The sequence below is a fragment of the Carlito syrichta genome, unplaced genomic scaffold (genome assembly GCF_000164805.1).
Source record: "Carlito syrichta isolate Samal-C Ts95f unplaced genomic scaffold, Tarsius_syrichta-2.0.1 Scaffold309736, whole genome shotgun sequence".
Classification (NCBI taxonomy): Eukaryota; Metazoa; Chordata; class Mammalia; order Primates; family Tarsiidae; genus Carlito; species Carlito syrichta.
The window spans coordinates 163,442-176,165 of NW_007253832.1; the positions used below are offsets into that span (position 1 = coordinate 163,442).

The window sequence follows — 12,724 nt, forward strand, 5'->3', positions numbered from 1 at the left end:
TTAGGTTTGCAGCTGCTCAGAAACTAAAGGGTGGTTTGCTGGATAGCTTGAAGCTCTATCCTAGTGTGCACCTGGAATATGCTGCTTCTATCTCAACGTACAGGTCCTTTTATTTACATAGAAAGTGCTTTTGCACAAAAATCCAGCCATCAGAAGAGGCACATTTGAGTGTACTGAATAAACAAAACATGATAGTGCACATAAACTTATAGAGAAATGTTACAAGCTGTCTGGGACTGCTAGGGAATATTAAAAAGCAAGGCTTGGCCGGGCTTGGTGGCTCAGCCTGTAATTCCAGCACTTTGGGAGGCCAAGGCGAGTGGATTGCCTGAGGCTGCAGCTTTGAGACCCACCTGGGCCAGGAGTGTGCCACTGCACTCCACTCTGGGTGACAGACTCCCAACTCAAAAAAAAAGCCTAGGCATGAGGCTGGAGAATGGGTTGAGCCCAGGAGTTCAAGACCAATCTAGGCAACAGTGTCTACAAAAAAAATCAGGTAGCCAGGCTCAGTGGTTCAGTCTGTACTCCCGCGCTTTGGGAGGCTGAGGTGAGTGGATTGCCTGAGCCCGCGTGTTTGAGACCTACCTGGGCAACTTGGTGAGACCTCATCTCTACAATAATTCAAAAAATTAGCCAGGTGTGTACGCATGCCTGTAGTTCCAGCTACTTGGAAGGCTGAGGTGGAAGGATCACCGGAGCCCAGCAGGTTAAGGCTGCGGTGGCCGGGAGCAGCCACTGCACTCCAGTCTGACCAACAGTGAGATTCCAACTCAAAAAAAAAAGTTAGTCAGGTGTGGTGTGTACCTGTAGTCCTAGATACTTAAGAGGCTGAGAGAGGAGGATCCCCTGAGCCCAGGAGGTCAAAGCCCAGGTGAGCTATGATTGTGCCACTACACTCCAGCCTGAGCACCTAGGGGACAAAGTGAAACCCCAACTAAAGAAAAAAAATGCTTGGGTCCACTGTGACCCTGTGCATTTCTACAGTACTTTCCAGGACAGTTTTGAGGCAGTTTGAGGCCTTGTTCTGCTCCATCCTGAGCAAGGTTATAGAAATTTCAGACATTTGAAGAATTAAAAAAGGTTCAGGACTTTTATATCGATCACACACAATCCAGAATAAAACTAGTATCTTGTGCTGGGCTTGGTGGCTCAGCCTGTAATCCCGCGCTTTGGGAGGCTGAAGTGAGTGAATTGCCTGAGTCTCTGGGTTCGAGACCCACCTGGGCAACTTGGCAAGACCGTATCTCTACAGTAAATTAAGAAATGAGCCGGGTGTGGTAGCGCGCGCCTGTAGTTCCACTACTTGGAAGGCTGAGGCGAAAGGATCGCCGGAGCCCAGCAGTAGAGGCTGCGGTGGTCGGTAGTGGCCACCGCACTCCAGCCTGGGTGACAGAGTGAGACTCCAACTCAAAAAAAACCCACAAAAAACAAAACTAGTATCTTGAAAAGTGAAGCTGGGCGTGATGGCTCACACCTGTAATGCCAGCACTTTGGGAGGCAGAGGTGAGGGGACTGCCTGAGTCCAGTGTTTCACAACCAGCCTGGGCAACTTGGCGAGACCTCATCTCTACAATAAATAAAAAAAATTAGCCAGGCATAGTGGCACACACCTGTGATTCCCGGTACTTGAAAGCCTGAGACGGAGGGATCGCCTGAGCCCAGCAGGTCGAGGCTGCGGTGACCGTGAGAGTGCCACTGCACTCCAGCCTGGGCAACAGAGTGAGACTCCAAATCAAAAAATAATAGTAATAATCACACAAGATTAAGAGACAAGACTACTTGACGATGAAAACTAGAGACAAAACAGCCAGAAAAATCTGACTTTTATTTCTTAAATACTGTGAAGGAAGAGGGAGAGATGGTCCCCTGATGAAAGGGCCATAGAACAAAGAGCTAGGGATCATCAGCAAAAGCCCGGTGGGCATTAGGGAAGCGCTGAGGGCTGTAGTTGGGGTCTTCCTGCAGTCGTTTTTGTATATCAGACCGGAGCTAGAAAGAGAAAGCAAGTTGGTTGGCGGAGTACTGGCTGAGCCCCTATGATCCCAGCAAGCACATAAGGCCATCCCTCGGGAGCTAACACTTCCCCCACCAGCCACACACTGTCAGCAGCCCAGTTTGGCATTGTCAAGCATTCCCAGTTGCCACAGGAAGAAACACTTTAAACATCAAGTAGTAGTCGCCCCAGAATGACCAGTTCATCTCTGAAGGGATCCAGGGAAAGGGACCCTAGCCCAACCCCTCCCACTAAACCATCCCTATTCTGCTTCAAGGTGGCGGCACCTGCTGCCTGTAGCTCTCCTGAACCTCTGGTGCCTCCAGGTCCCGGCTCAGGCTCTCGGGGCTCATCAGGGGCCGAGCTCCGGCTGCCTTAGCTGCCCGGCTCACGGCCTCTGAGAGAAGCAGCTGGGGGCCCTCACCCTGCATTGTCTGGGGGATAGGGGGTTGGGAGGGAAAAGAGGATCAACGTCAGATCCAGTGCCACCACCCAGCTCACCCTTTCCATGAGTCAACCACTGAGTCTCCATGCTAGTGGAGAGAGGGGAAATAGTCCACATGTGGTTTTGACAGTAAAAATGCCTTCCTAATTCTGTTTGGCTCTGGCTAAAAACAAAGTGTTTGTGCCAAACGTGCTCTTCAAAACAAGAGGGGCAGAGGAGGTCAAGTCATCTGGGATTCAGAGCTAGCTAATCCACAAGAGGAAGCCCACATTAAAGAAAAATGGGCCCTTGTCATATGGGGAATGAGCAGCTAAGGACTATGACAGGACTGCTAACAGACTAAAGTAAAATCCTGTGGGGTTGTACAACCATGAGCAAGTCTGAATCCCAGAAAAGTTTCCTCATTAAATGAGGACACTGAACTAGGTAGAGCTCCTTCCAGCTCTAAACAGTCTGATTCTAAGCAAGACGGGAATCTGGATAAAGAGAGATCCTCAGGTAAGAGGAAAACCAACCTTGCGTCTCTTGGCAGGCATACCACTGAGGTAGGCATCGCTCAGGGGGGGCTGCGGTTTCACCTTCCGCTGGCTCTGAATGTCCTGCTGGATAATCGGGACCCATTCCTGGGGAGAAAAGATTAGAAAGTAGTAGTTCCCAAGACTTTCAGCTGCCTGACTCAGGGGATCACTTCCTGACACTTACTGGTGGAACAGCAGCTGCCCAAGGTTCTGTCTCAGCAGAAGCTCCATCCTGTTCATCTCGGGAGCCCCCTTCAGGAGCAGGAGGTGGACCTCGGGACATGGCCTCTTCTGCTGTTGTTCCCGGGGCTGGGGAAGCATTCTCTCGCTGGGAGTCAGATGGCAGGAATATCCAGGCTTCAGAATTCTTAGCCTCCAGCCCTTTCTCCCCCAGCCTCCATTCATTATCTGGCCCCTCAACCACCCCTGCTGGTACCTGAGGCTCAGGGGAAGTTCTTTCGGCCCCCTGAACTTCCATTGGCTCTTCAGGAAGTGGCTGTGAAATTGGACAAAGGAGGAGAATAGGTCAAAGATCTCAGATCTTTCCAGTTTCCACAAGTCCCCTGACCCCATGGCCCATCAGGTCCCTTACCTGGGGGGGATCACCAATCCTGCGAACATATCTGAGGATGGCATCAGGGCCTACAGGCATGTGCTCCAGTACCACCTGAAGTCTCAGTCCCATCATAGTGGTCAGCCAGTTCACCAAGGAGGGATTCACCCCACGAGACATACGACGCTAAGTGGTAGAAAGCAGATTTGGAACACAAAATCCCCAAGCAGCTTTGGAATGTATCAGATCCAGTTGAGAGAAGAAAAATAAAAACCTCAGGAAACAAAAGGCTGGGGAACTGGGGCTGGGTGGTGCTTACAATTCGGCCATTGATAACATCAGCAAGCTCCATCTGCTGTCCCCCCAAGCAGTGCAGATTCAGGGCTAGGCATTCAAACAGGCCCTGGTTACACAACTCCAGCAACCGGGCCCCAAATCCACTGTCTGTGGGCAAGATATAAGGAAGGAATGTCAGCACTCAGCAGCCGCACACATCTAATAGGCCCCACACACCCTGGCCCAGCCAGCCCCAGACCTGTGCAGTGCAGCACGTGAGCAGCAATGCTATTAAATTGCTCTTGGAGAAATTCCAGGTTTGTCCGGATGATGTCCACACCTGGCTGAACCTGCACCAAAGACTGAGAGACAAAGTATATACAAAGATCCTAAAATCAGGATTATGAGAGACTGGGAGTAGAGGAGGCGGCAACAGGGACTATCAGCCACCTTGAACAAGCCCACAAGAGGAAGAGGACAGAGAAGGGTTACTCACAAAACTCTCCCGCACGTATTCTTCTAGCCCTGTGATCAATGTGTGGGTTGCCATCTGTGGGAGAAACAGAACAGGTTTAGTTCCAAGCCTCAGTCCTAAAAAGACCTCCCTTCAACAACCAACAAGTCCAGGGCTTGTATGGGCAATCGCAGCTCTGACAGAGAAGCAGAGTCAGGAATAAGAAATTGAACATGCAAAGGGGAGACTCTGAGAAACCCAGCCTTCATTTACCCGGATGTTACCAGGTGTGGGCTCTTGACCACCCAGGTAATGCTGGTGGAAGAAGGATCGCAGCTGGGGCTGAAGCCGCTGCAGTGGCTGGAAATGCCCATGGAGAAGCATCACTACATCCACCATGGAGAAGTTCTGGCACAGAAGAGAAAGCAGGGCCCCAAAGAATCCTGGGGACAGGGGCCGAAGTTAGCAATGGTCTTTACCACCTGGCCTGCCTACGCATCAGTAGCCTCCATCAATTTCCTCCCACTGTGCCAACATCCCTAGACAAAGGCCATCTACCTTCTTGGCTGCCCCTTCCTAGAGCAGGCCAAGGCTTCCCCTTTAGCTCACCAAGGGCCCCGTCAGCTCCAGGCTCAAAGATGTTGCTGGATCCACTGAGGCGTTGTATGAAGGCAGCAATACTTTCACTGCTGCCAGCTCGAGCCCCCAAGGAGCCCAGCAGGGAGCTCAGCACACCTTGTACCACTGAGGTAAAAAACTCTGGTGACAGGCTCTCAAGACCCAGGCCTCCAGGACTCCCAGCACCACCAGAAGGGGATCCTGGTGGGGGCATGGTCTGCTGCTCTGGGGCAGGAGGTGGGGGTGGGGGGGGTGGAGGCGGTGGGGGGGTTGTCTGTGTTGCCTGCAAACCGAGAATAAAAGTGAAGTGAGAATAGGAATAACAACATAAGATGGCATCAAGAGGGCACAAACCAACAGAGGCCTGGGAAGATGGGGAGTTATATTCTGGTCATTATTCCTTATAGCAGAATACTCATAGGTGTTTAACAATAGAGTTAGGCTAAACAACTATCTTCCTTGCCCTCTGAAAGATTAAGTCAGAAAGCAGTGACCCCAATTACTATATTTTCTCTCTCTAAGCCTAATTTTCCTCAACTCCAAAATGGGCGTTCTGGAGTCAATGAATTCTCAGAATCCCTTACCCTGACATGTCATTAGGGGCTGTAGCCCAGTGACTATATAATAGTAAAAAGGCACCACTGCCTGGCTGGGTTGGGGAACAGGAAGGGAAAGGTAAAGGGCCAGCCACTCACCTGCAAGAAGTCAGTCATGCCTTGGAGAAAAGCAGGGACACCAGGCATTGCCACAGTGATGGTGGGAGAAGCCATGCCAGGCCCTCCAGCCCCTGGCCCTGCAGGTCCCAGCAGGTTCCCCAGGAGCTGAGAAAACTGAAGATCAGCCGTAGAGGGTTGAGGGGGAGGAGGCTGGGCAGGCCCCCCAGGTGCGGGGCCAGCTGTGGTAGCTGTGTTGGTGGTGCCAGCACTGGCTGAAGCAGTGGCAGGAGCTGGAGGTGGAGCCATTCCTGGGGTCCCCTGAGCTGTAAGGGACCAACAGAAGAAAGTCTAAATCTGAAGACAAACAAGATACTACAGCAGACCTGTTCCAGTCTTTCCAGCAGAAAATCAAGAACCAAGAAAATATGGAAAGAATTGGAAAGTGCCAGTGAGCAGACTAAGAAAGAAGTGTCAGACATTAAAGTCCGAGGTAGGGAAGAACAAAAACTCACCCACTAAGACAGGCTGCATAAGAAGTTGCCCCACAAGGCCGCTCACCATCTGGGCCAATGAGGCATTGGTACCCAGTCCAGCGCCCTGCTAGAGAGGAGGGGAGGATTTCAGTCCTGCCCTTCCATGTACCACCACCACAGGGTTCTCTCCCCATACTCATCCCTAACGCCCCCATCCCTGCTCACCAGAGCCCCAGAAACTGGGGGCCCCCCAGGATGGGAAGGCCGAGCCTGTGGAGGGGTGGGCCGGGCAATCACCACCCGGGTTGGAGCTGTTGGGAAGCCTGGCACCTGTTGCCCTGTGGGTGGCAGAGAAGAGAGACCCAAGAGAGCTGAGGGCCAGGCCCTTGCCCGCCAGCCAACGGCACCCGCCACCATGGACTATGCCCCACCTCCCAGGCTCCCATTCCAGGTCATTACCTGCGGCCGCGGAGGCAACAGCTGCCACCATGGCCTGATGAGTGATCTGGTGGGCGACGGCGTGCATGAACTCAGGGGGCAGGGAGGGCAGCTGGATGAGGGTGGAGCCTGGGGGGCGGGTCTGATGTAACCTTGAACCTGGACCCCTTCAACCCACCCTCTCAGCCCTTCCCCTTCTTTATCCAGAGATCAGCCTGCTCTGATGCCCTCACTCTTACCCAGGGTCTGGCCGTGACCAGGGGGTCCTAGGGGGCCAGAGGGAGCACTCGGAACACCACCAGGCTGTGTGCCAGAATCTGGGCAGGGAGACAGAGAGAGTGGCCCTGAGGTAGGCGGAGCCAAAGTCTAATTTTATCCTCCTGAAACCAGTCATCCTTCAGACCCCTAATCCCCCAGCTAGAAAACTTACCTTTCCCTCCATCTAGACAGGGAGGAGGTATCCCCTTCACCACACAAACACATCTTCAAGTGCAGAGCAGTCCCCTACTGCCCCTCCCCACATGCCAACTGAAGTTGCTGCTCTGATCCCTCTGCCACCACCACCAGCACTGGCCTCTCCCTTCCCCACCTCACTCCCTCACACCTCAGCACCAACCTTCCCCACTATGTTGCTCTTCACCACCAGAGACCAATCCTAACTTACCTTGAATGTTCATGTGCATCATAACCACAGGTTCCACACTCTGGTGGGAAATCCGGATGACCCTCGGGTGGCTGGTGGCTGGCGGGGGAGCTGGCCCCGGTGGGGGAGCCCCCTCAGTTGAGGAATCGACAGTGGTAGAAGATGGAGCCACGGACGAGGCCTGCCCAGGGCCAGGGGGAGATGACTCCGCATTGGGAGTTGGGGGGGGCCGAGTCCCATTTCCTGTCATGGTCACAGTGGTCCCCACGTTGATCTGGAAAAGACAGTTGGATAAATAGGAGAGAGAAAAATACAAGAACCTAACCCAGAGCACCCCATGATATACCTCTAAAGTCTCGTCAGCCTTCATTACCATGTGTTTCCAAAGTCTCCTCCCTTTCTAACCTTCAGGCCCAGCAGCTACCCAGAGTCATTGCACTAACACCCCTCCATTCTCCCTCAGGTCAGACCCCCTCAACCCACCTGGATGGGAATGGCTGCCTGCTGGAGCACCATAGGGGTGGTATAGTGAGACATGGGTCGGACCACATGCAGGTGTCGTGGGGGTGCACAGGCCAGATTGCAGCGCAGGTCAGACAATGCCACAAAGGTGTTGCCCAGCAGTCGCAGGCTCTCCCCAACCAAGTTGATCAACCGCTGATCCTCCTCCCGGCCCTCGTGCTGCATTCCCCCCAACCAATACAGAAAGAGAGAAAATATTAGGTTGGAATCCACCTCACTAATAACTGCAATAATGCCTTCTAAGAATACCATGTTCTCTAACCCTTCAGTTAGGTCCTTGGAAGCTGCTGTGTAGACCCAATCTTTGCAAATAAGTTCTATTTTATACACATAAGTAGCTTCCTATTAAAACAAACACTACATTGAATCAATAAGTCGTCATCTACTAATCTCTCTTTATAAACTTCCTAAATAATTTGCTCAGGGCTACAAGGACAGTAGTTACAGAAGAGATTACCACCTTCCCTCTAAGGGAAGGAAAGAACACTTGCTGACATGTCTAAAGGGAAACTGTTTTGTTGCAATGTTTTTGGAGGGAGAGGAGGGGTTATCTGGATTTCAGCCTGTACTATTTTGGGAGTACTGCGGCTGAGGAGAGGGGGCAAGGTCACCAAAGGACTCACATTGTTGTTGTAGTCCGCAGTGGCAGCAGAGCCCAGGACCTCGTAGTAGCGCTGCAGGAAGGGCTGGAGGCGACTCTCCAGCCGCTGCAGCTCCTGGAGCACCTCGACATACTCCACAGGGGAAGGATGGCTGTGAACATCCCCCAAGGGACAGTCAGCCAAAGCTTCCTACAGATTCTCAACCTCATAGTTGACAGGGACCACCACCTGCCCTCTCTCTGGCCTCTCAGAGCCCTGGCCCAATGGCTCCCTGGACTAGCAGAGCTTCTTTTCTTTATTCCCCCTCATAGGAAGATGGAGAGAAAAAAATCAGCTGTTCCCACCTCCCCCACCACAATCCTAAACCTATAATAGTGAGACGCTAACTCCAAAAAAGAGATGGAGCCCATATGAACTCAGGGGAGAGAATTTTGATCAGGATCAAGAAGCACAATTTAAGCTGGGCTCGGTGGTTCAGCCTGTAATCCCGCGCCTTTGGGAGGCTGAGGTGAGTGGACTGCCTGAGCCCGCGGGTTCGAGACCCACCTGGGCAGCGAGACCTCATCTCTACAATAAATTAAAAAAAAAATCAGCCAGGCGTGATAGCGCATGCCTGTAATTCCGGCTACTTGGAAGGCTGAGGTTGAAGGATCGCCGGAGCCCAGCAGGTCAAGGCTGTGGTGGCTGGGAGTGGCCACTGCACTCCAGTCTGGGCGACAGAGTGATACTCCAACTCAAAAAAAAAAAAAAAAAAGCACAATTTGGATTTTTTACCCCAGTGAATAGTGCTTCTGCTCAGCTGCCAGTCCTAACCTCATTTAACTATACCAAGAGTTCCCTTTGCCCCTCAATGCTAACTCTATAATACCTCTAAGCAATCCTTCTCCTCCCATCATAACTTTCCTGGTTCTCATACTTCACTTAGGATCTGCCCACCACCCCAAGGTTCCCTCCATCTCTCACTTGGGTGCATTTGTCTCTGGGGCAGGTGTTGGGCCCGCTGGGGCTGGGCCAGAAGGGGTGAGTTCCGGGCTCTGGGCTGGGGCACGCTCCTCCACTTCTTCTGCCTCCATGGGCTCCCGAGGAGGCGCTTCACTTTCGACTACTTCTGGTGTCTGAGAGCTCAAGGCTACTGGCTCCGGGGCCACAGTTGGCGTCTGTGGGGGCGGCTGACTGTGCTGCACTTGGGGACCCCCTCGACACTGAAGATGAGGGAGAGTCAGGATACCAAAAGCAGAATAAGACTGCTGCAGAGAATCACTCAGGTCAAATGAGACTGAGTAGAAAAGGTGTTCTAACTAGGCTCTCTGAAAGCAGGGTTTTGCATTCACATCTTTGACTCTCTAGCAACTAGCATAAGACTGGCACAAATTAGATGTACAATAAACACCTCTGCTATTTGTAAATAAATTATTAACCAAGAGTGGGAATTAGGGTTTCCTAACCTCCACAAGGAGAAAGAGAAAAGTCAGAGGTTGCAGTTGCAATACAAACTAATGAAGCTAGGACATACCAATATCGAGCATGACAACTATAAAATTAAAAGCATGGAATCCTCCTTTAATTGAAAAGAGGTGCTACGAGAGTTATCTGACAAGTCTGAAACAAACTCCCCAGATACCAGGCACCAAGAGAGTTTGTAGGGACAAGATAGCCTCACAAAGATACTTTTTCTGCCCAGGAGAATGAATATTACAGAGAAGAAACTAGATTAGGAAGGCTGAGTCCTATGGAAATGGCCAGCCATGCTCCCGCTCCCAGGCTGCAAGAAAAGGGGGAGGGAAGGTGGGGAGAAACCTAGCCAGACTTGGCCACTTACTTCCATCCGGGATAGTAAGGTCTGTATATCCCTGATCATGTGCTGAGCCATCACCAGCCGTACCCGGGGCTCACTCTACAATAAGAGAGGGATGATCAGGGCAGGTGTGAAACGAAGCCATGACTTCCACTACCCACTGAACTGGTCCCAGCCATCTCCTCAGCCAGGTCCTCCCACACCTCACAGCCTCCTTCTCCCAGATCCCCTTCCCTGACCCTCCCAGGCCCCTAGATACCTGAATTGGGGCCTGCTCCATGTTGATGTGAACATCCACAGCAGAGCCGTCACTCTGGGGAAAGGGTAAGGGAAGTTGTTCTGGGAGAAGCCAAACACTAAGGCTTCCATACTTCCGATTCATTCTCTGGAGCCCCAGCTCCATTTCTCCTCAAAGTTGGAGGCCAACACTAGACCACAGGGCCCTCCAAACCCAATCTAAATACTCTAAATCTGAGATATCTACCTTAGTAACTCCTTGCTGCCACCAAAATCAAAGCTACCCTTTCCCACAAAAACCCTCCCTTGTGGAACACAAGCTTACAGGAAGATTGAAGGTTCCAACCATGACATAGCTGTTGGCATTCCGGTCATGAACAGAAGCCCCAGGGCCCCGAGTACCAGGTGGGGGTCCCCCACCATGGGTGGCTGAGGCAGACCCTGTCCCAGAAGATGCCCCAGAAGGGAGCTGAGTCTGAGGAGGAGCCCGTTCCACCAGGTGGATAACCTTTCCTCCAACATCTGCAGAAAAAAACAGATACACACCAAATCACTGTATGATCAGGTGAATTCATAGCCTCAGCTCATCCCTCCAGACAGCAGCCTCAACCTCTGAACTGCCTGTCCAACCCCCTTACTGTATTCCTGGAGCTTCTTATCATCTTGCAGAACTCGCCCCTGATAGATGAGCCGTTGTTTCTCAGATGGGATGCTGACAGAAGCAGCAATGTGCTCCTTAAACTCTTTCACGTTCATCTGCAAAGAAGAAGAGGTACATATAGGAATCAGAGAATGGAGGAAAGAGGAAGAAAAGAAGGACAACTAATGGTGAGGAGTAAAACCATCAAAGAATCACTGCCCATCTGTCTTGATTGTGAGATAATTAATATGCAAACCCTTAAACTGAGACAACACCTGTCAAAACAGACAATAAACTTAATGAAGCTCAGGTTTAAAATCCAAAAACAGGCCAGGAACAGGAGTTCAGCCTGTAATCCCAGCACATTGGGATGTTGAGGCGAGAAGACCGCCTGAGCCCAGGGTTTCAAGACCAGCCTGGGCAACTTGGTGAGACCTCGTCTCTACAACAAATCACACACAAAAAACTAGCCAGGCATGGTGGCGTGCATCTGTAGTTCCAGCTACTTGGAAGTCTGAGGCGGAAGAATTGCCTAAGCCAGTAGGTCAAGGCTGCAGTGGCCATGAGCACTCCAACCTGGGCCACAAGAGTGAGACTCCAACTCAAAAAATAAGTTCAAAACATAAATAAATAACATGTGCGAGAAACAAAAAAGCCAACTGGAATATTCCTTTCTCTCCTTCTCTACCTGACTCCCAAGGGAATGTGTATCTTGAGATACCAGTGACCCCTGACCAAACACAAAATAATATCAGGAGTTTATTTACTATAGACAACCCTGCAATCTCCAAGATAAAACCAATGGAAGATGGCACCAGGAATCAGATTAACGAAGGAAGACTAATCAAGAAGAAAGGAGCTGGGCTCGGTGGTTCAGCCTATAATCCCGCGCCTTTGGGAGGCTGAGGTGAGTGGATTGCCTGGGCCTGTGGGTTCGAGACCCGCCTGGGCAACTTGGTGAGACCTCATCTCTACAACAAATCAAAAAATTAGCCGGGTGTGGTAGCGTATGCCTGTAGTTCCAGCTACTTGGAAGGCTGAGGCGGAAGGATCGCAGGTCGAGGCTGCGGTGGCCGGGAGCGGCCACTGCACTCCAGTCTGGGCAACAGAGTGAGACTCCAACTCAAAAAACAAAAAACAAAAAAAAAAGAAGAAGAAAGGAGCAAAAGAGAAAAACATTTTTCCCAACTGACTCTTGGGAAATACCACATATCTTTTTTTTCTTTTTCTTTTTTTTTTTTGAGAAAGCTGGATTTATTGAGAGGACAGGGAAGCTCCCACAGTGGGAGGGGACCTGAAGGCCTTACCCAGGAAATACCACATATTTAATCACAGAAGTCTATATGGAATTCTTAAATACATGTAATGCCATGCTTTAGAAAAAACAAAAATCAACCCACATGCAATTTTGTTTCCAACTACCACGGAGTAAACACACAGATAGCTGTGTCCAAGGTATTAAGCATAACAGATTTAAACCATGCTACAAATATTAATGATTCCACTCAAAAATCTACTAGGGTTCTACCTCCATGATGGGTTCTTACAACTAGCCTTTAAGAAAACAGTATAGGCCAGGCTCGGTGGCTCAGCCTCTAATCCCAGCACTTTGGGAGGCCAAGGAGAGTGGACTGCCTCAGCCCATGGGTTCCAGACCAGCCCGGGCAACTTAATGAGACCTTGTCTCTACAATAAATTAGCCAGACGTGGTAGCATGCGCCTGTAGTTCTGGCTACTTGGAAGGCTGAGGCAGAAGGATCACCCAAGCCCAGATGTCGATGCTGGGGTGGTCATGAGTGTGCCACTGCACTTCAGCCTGGGCAGAAGAGTGAGACTCCAACTCAAAAAAAAAAAAAAATAC

At 51.1% G+C, this 12,724-nt stretch overlaps 1 protein-coding gene across 2 annotated transcripts in view; it reads right to left on the reverse strand.

Moving 5' to 3' along the window:
• Positions 1-1,793: 1,793 nt before the first annotated feature.
• Positions 1,794-12,724, reverse strand: part of BAG6 (BCL2 associated athanogene 6) — a 13,100-nt gene continuing 2,169 nt past the window's right edge. The window contains exons 3-26 of one of the 2 annotated variants that reach the window (XM_021717430.1): positions 10,862-10,979; positions 10,549-10,745; positions 10,246-10,299; positions 10,011-10,085; positions 9,155-9,393; positions 8,213-8,342; positions 7,551-7,748; positions 7,089-7,341; positions 6,664-6,741; positions 6,446-6,553; positions 6,212-6,324; positions 6,026-6,113; positions 5,553-5,836; positions 4,849-5,140; positions 4,513-4,682; positions 4,282-4,335; positions 4,045-4,147; positions 3,829-3,953; positions 3,549-3,695; positions 3,393-3,452; positions 3,141-3,284; positions 2,954-3,061; positions 2,281-2,427; positions 1,794-1,989 (exon numbers count right to left, since the gene is read on the reverse strand). In XM_021717430.1, the coding sequence (XP_021573105.1) occupies positions 1,894-1,989; positions 2,281-2,427; positions 2,954-3,061; positions 3,141-3,284; positions 3,393-3,452; positions 3,549-3,695; positions 3,829-3,953; positions 4,045-4,147; positions 4,282-4,335; positions 4,513-4,682; positions 4,849-5,140; positions 5,553-5,836; positions 6,026-6,113; positions 6,212-6,324; positions 6,446-6,553; positions 6,664-6,741; positions 7,089-7,341; positions 7,551-7,748; positions 8,213-8,342; positions 9,155-9,393; positions 10,011-10,085; positions 10,246-10,299; positions 10,549-10,745; positions 10,862-10,979 (3,381 nt within the window). In that variant the 3' untranslated portion in view covers positions 1,794-1,893. The remainder of the gene's footprint in view (positions 1,990-2,280; positions 2,428-2,953; positions 3,062-3,140; positions 3,285-3,392; positions 3,453-3,548; positions 3,696-3,828; positions 3,954-4,044; positions 4,148-4,281; positions 4,336-4,512; positions 4,683-4,848; positions 5,141-5,552; positions 5,837-6,025; positions 6,114-6,211; positions 6,325-6,445; positions 6,554-6,663; positions 6,742-7,088; positions 7,342-7,550; positions 7,749-8,212; positions 8,343-9,154; positions 9,394-10,010; positions 10,086-10,245; positions 10,300-10,548; positions 10,746-10,861; positions 10,980-12,724) is intronic. The other variant, XM_008067692.1, reaches the window with a different exon arrangement.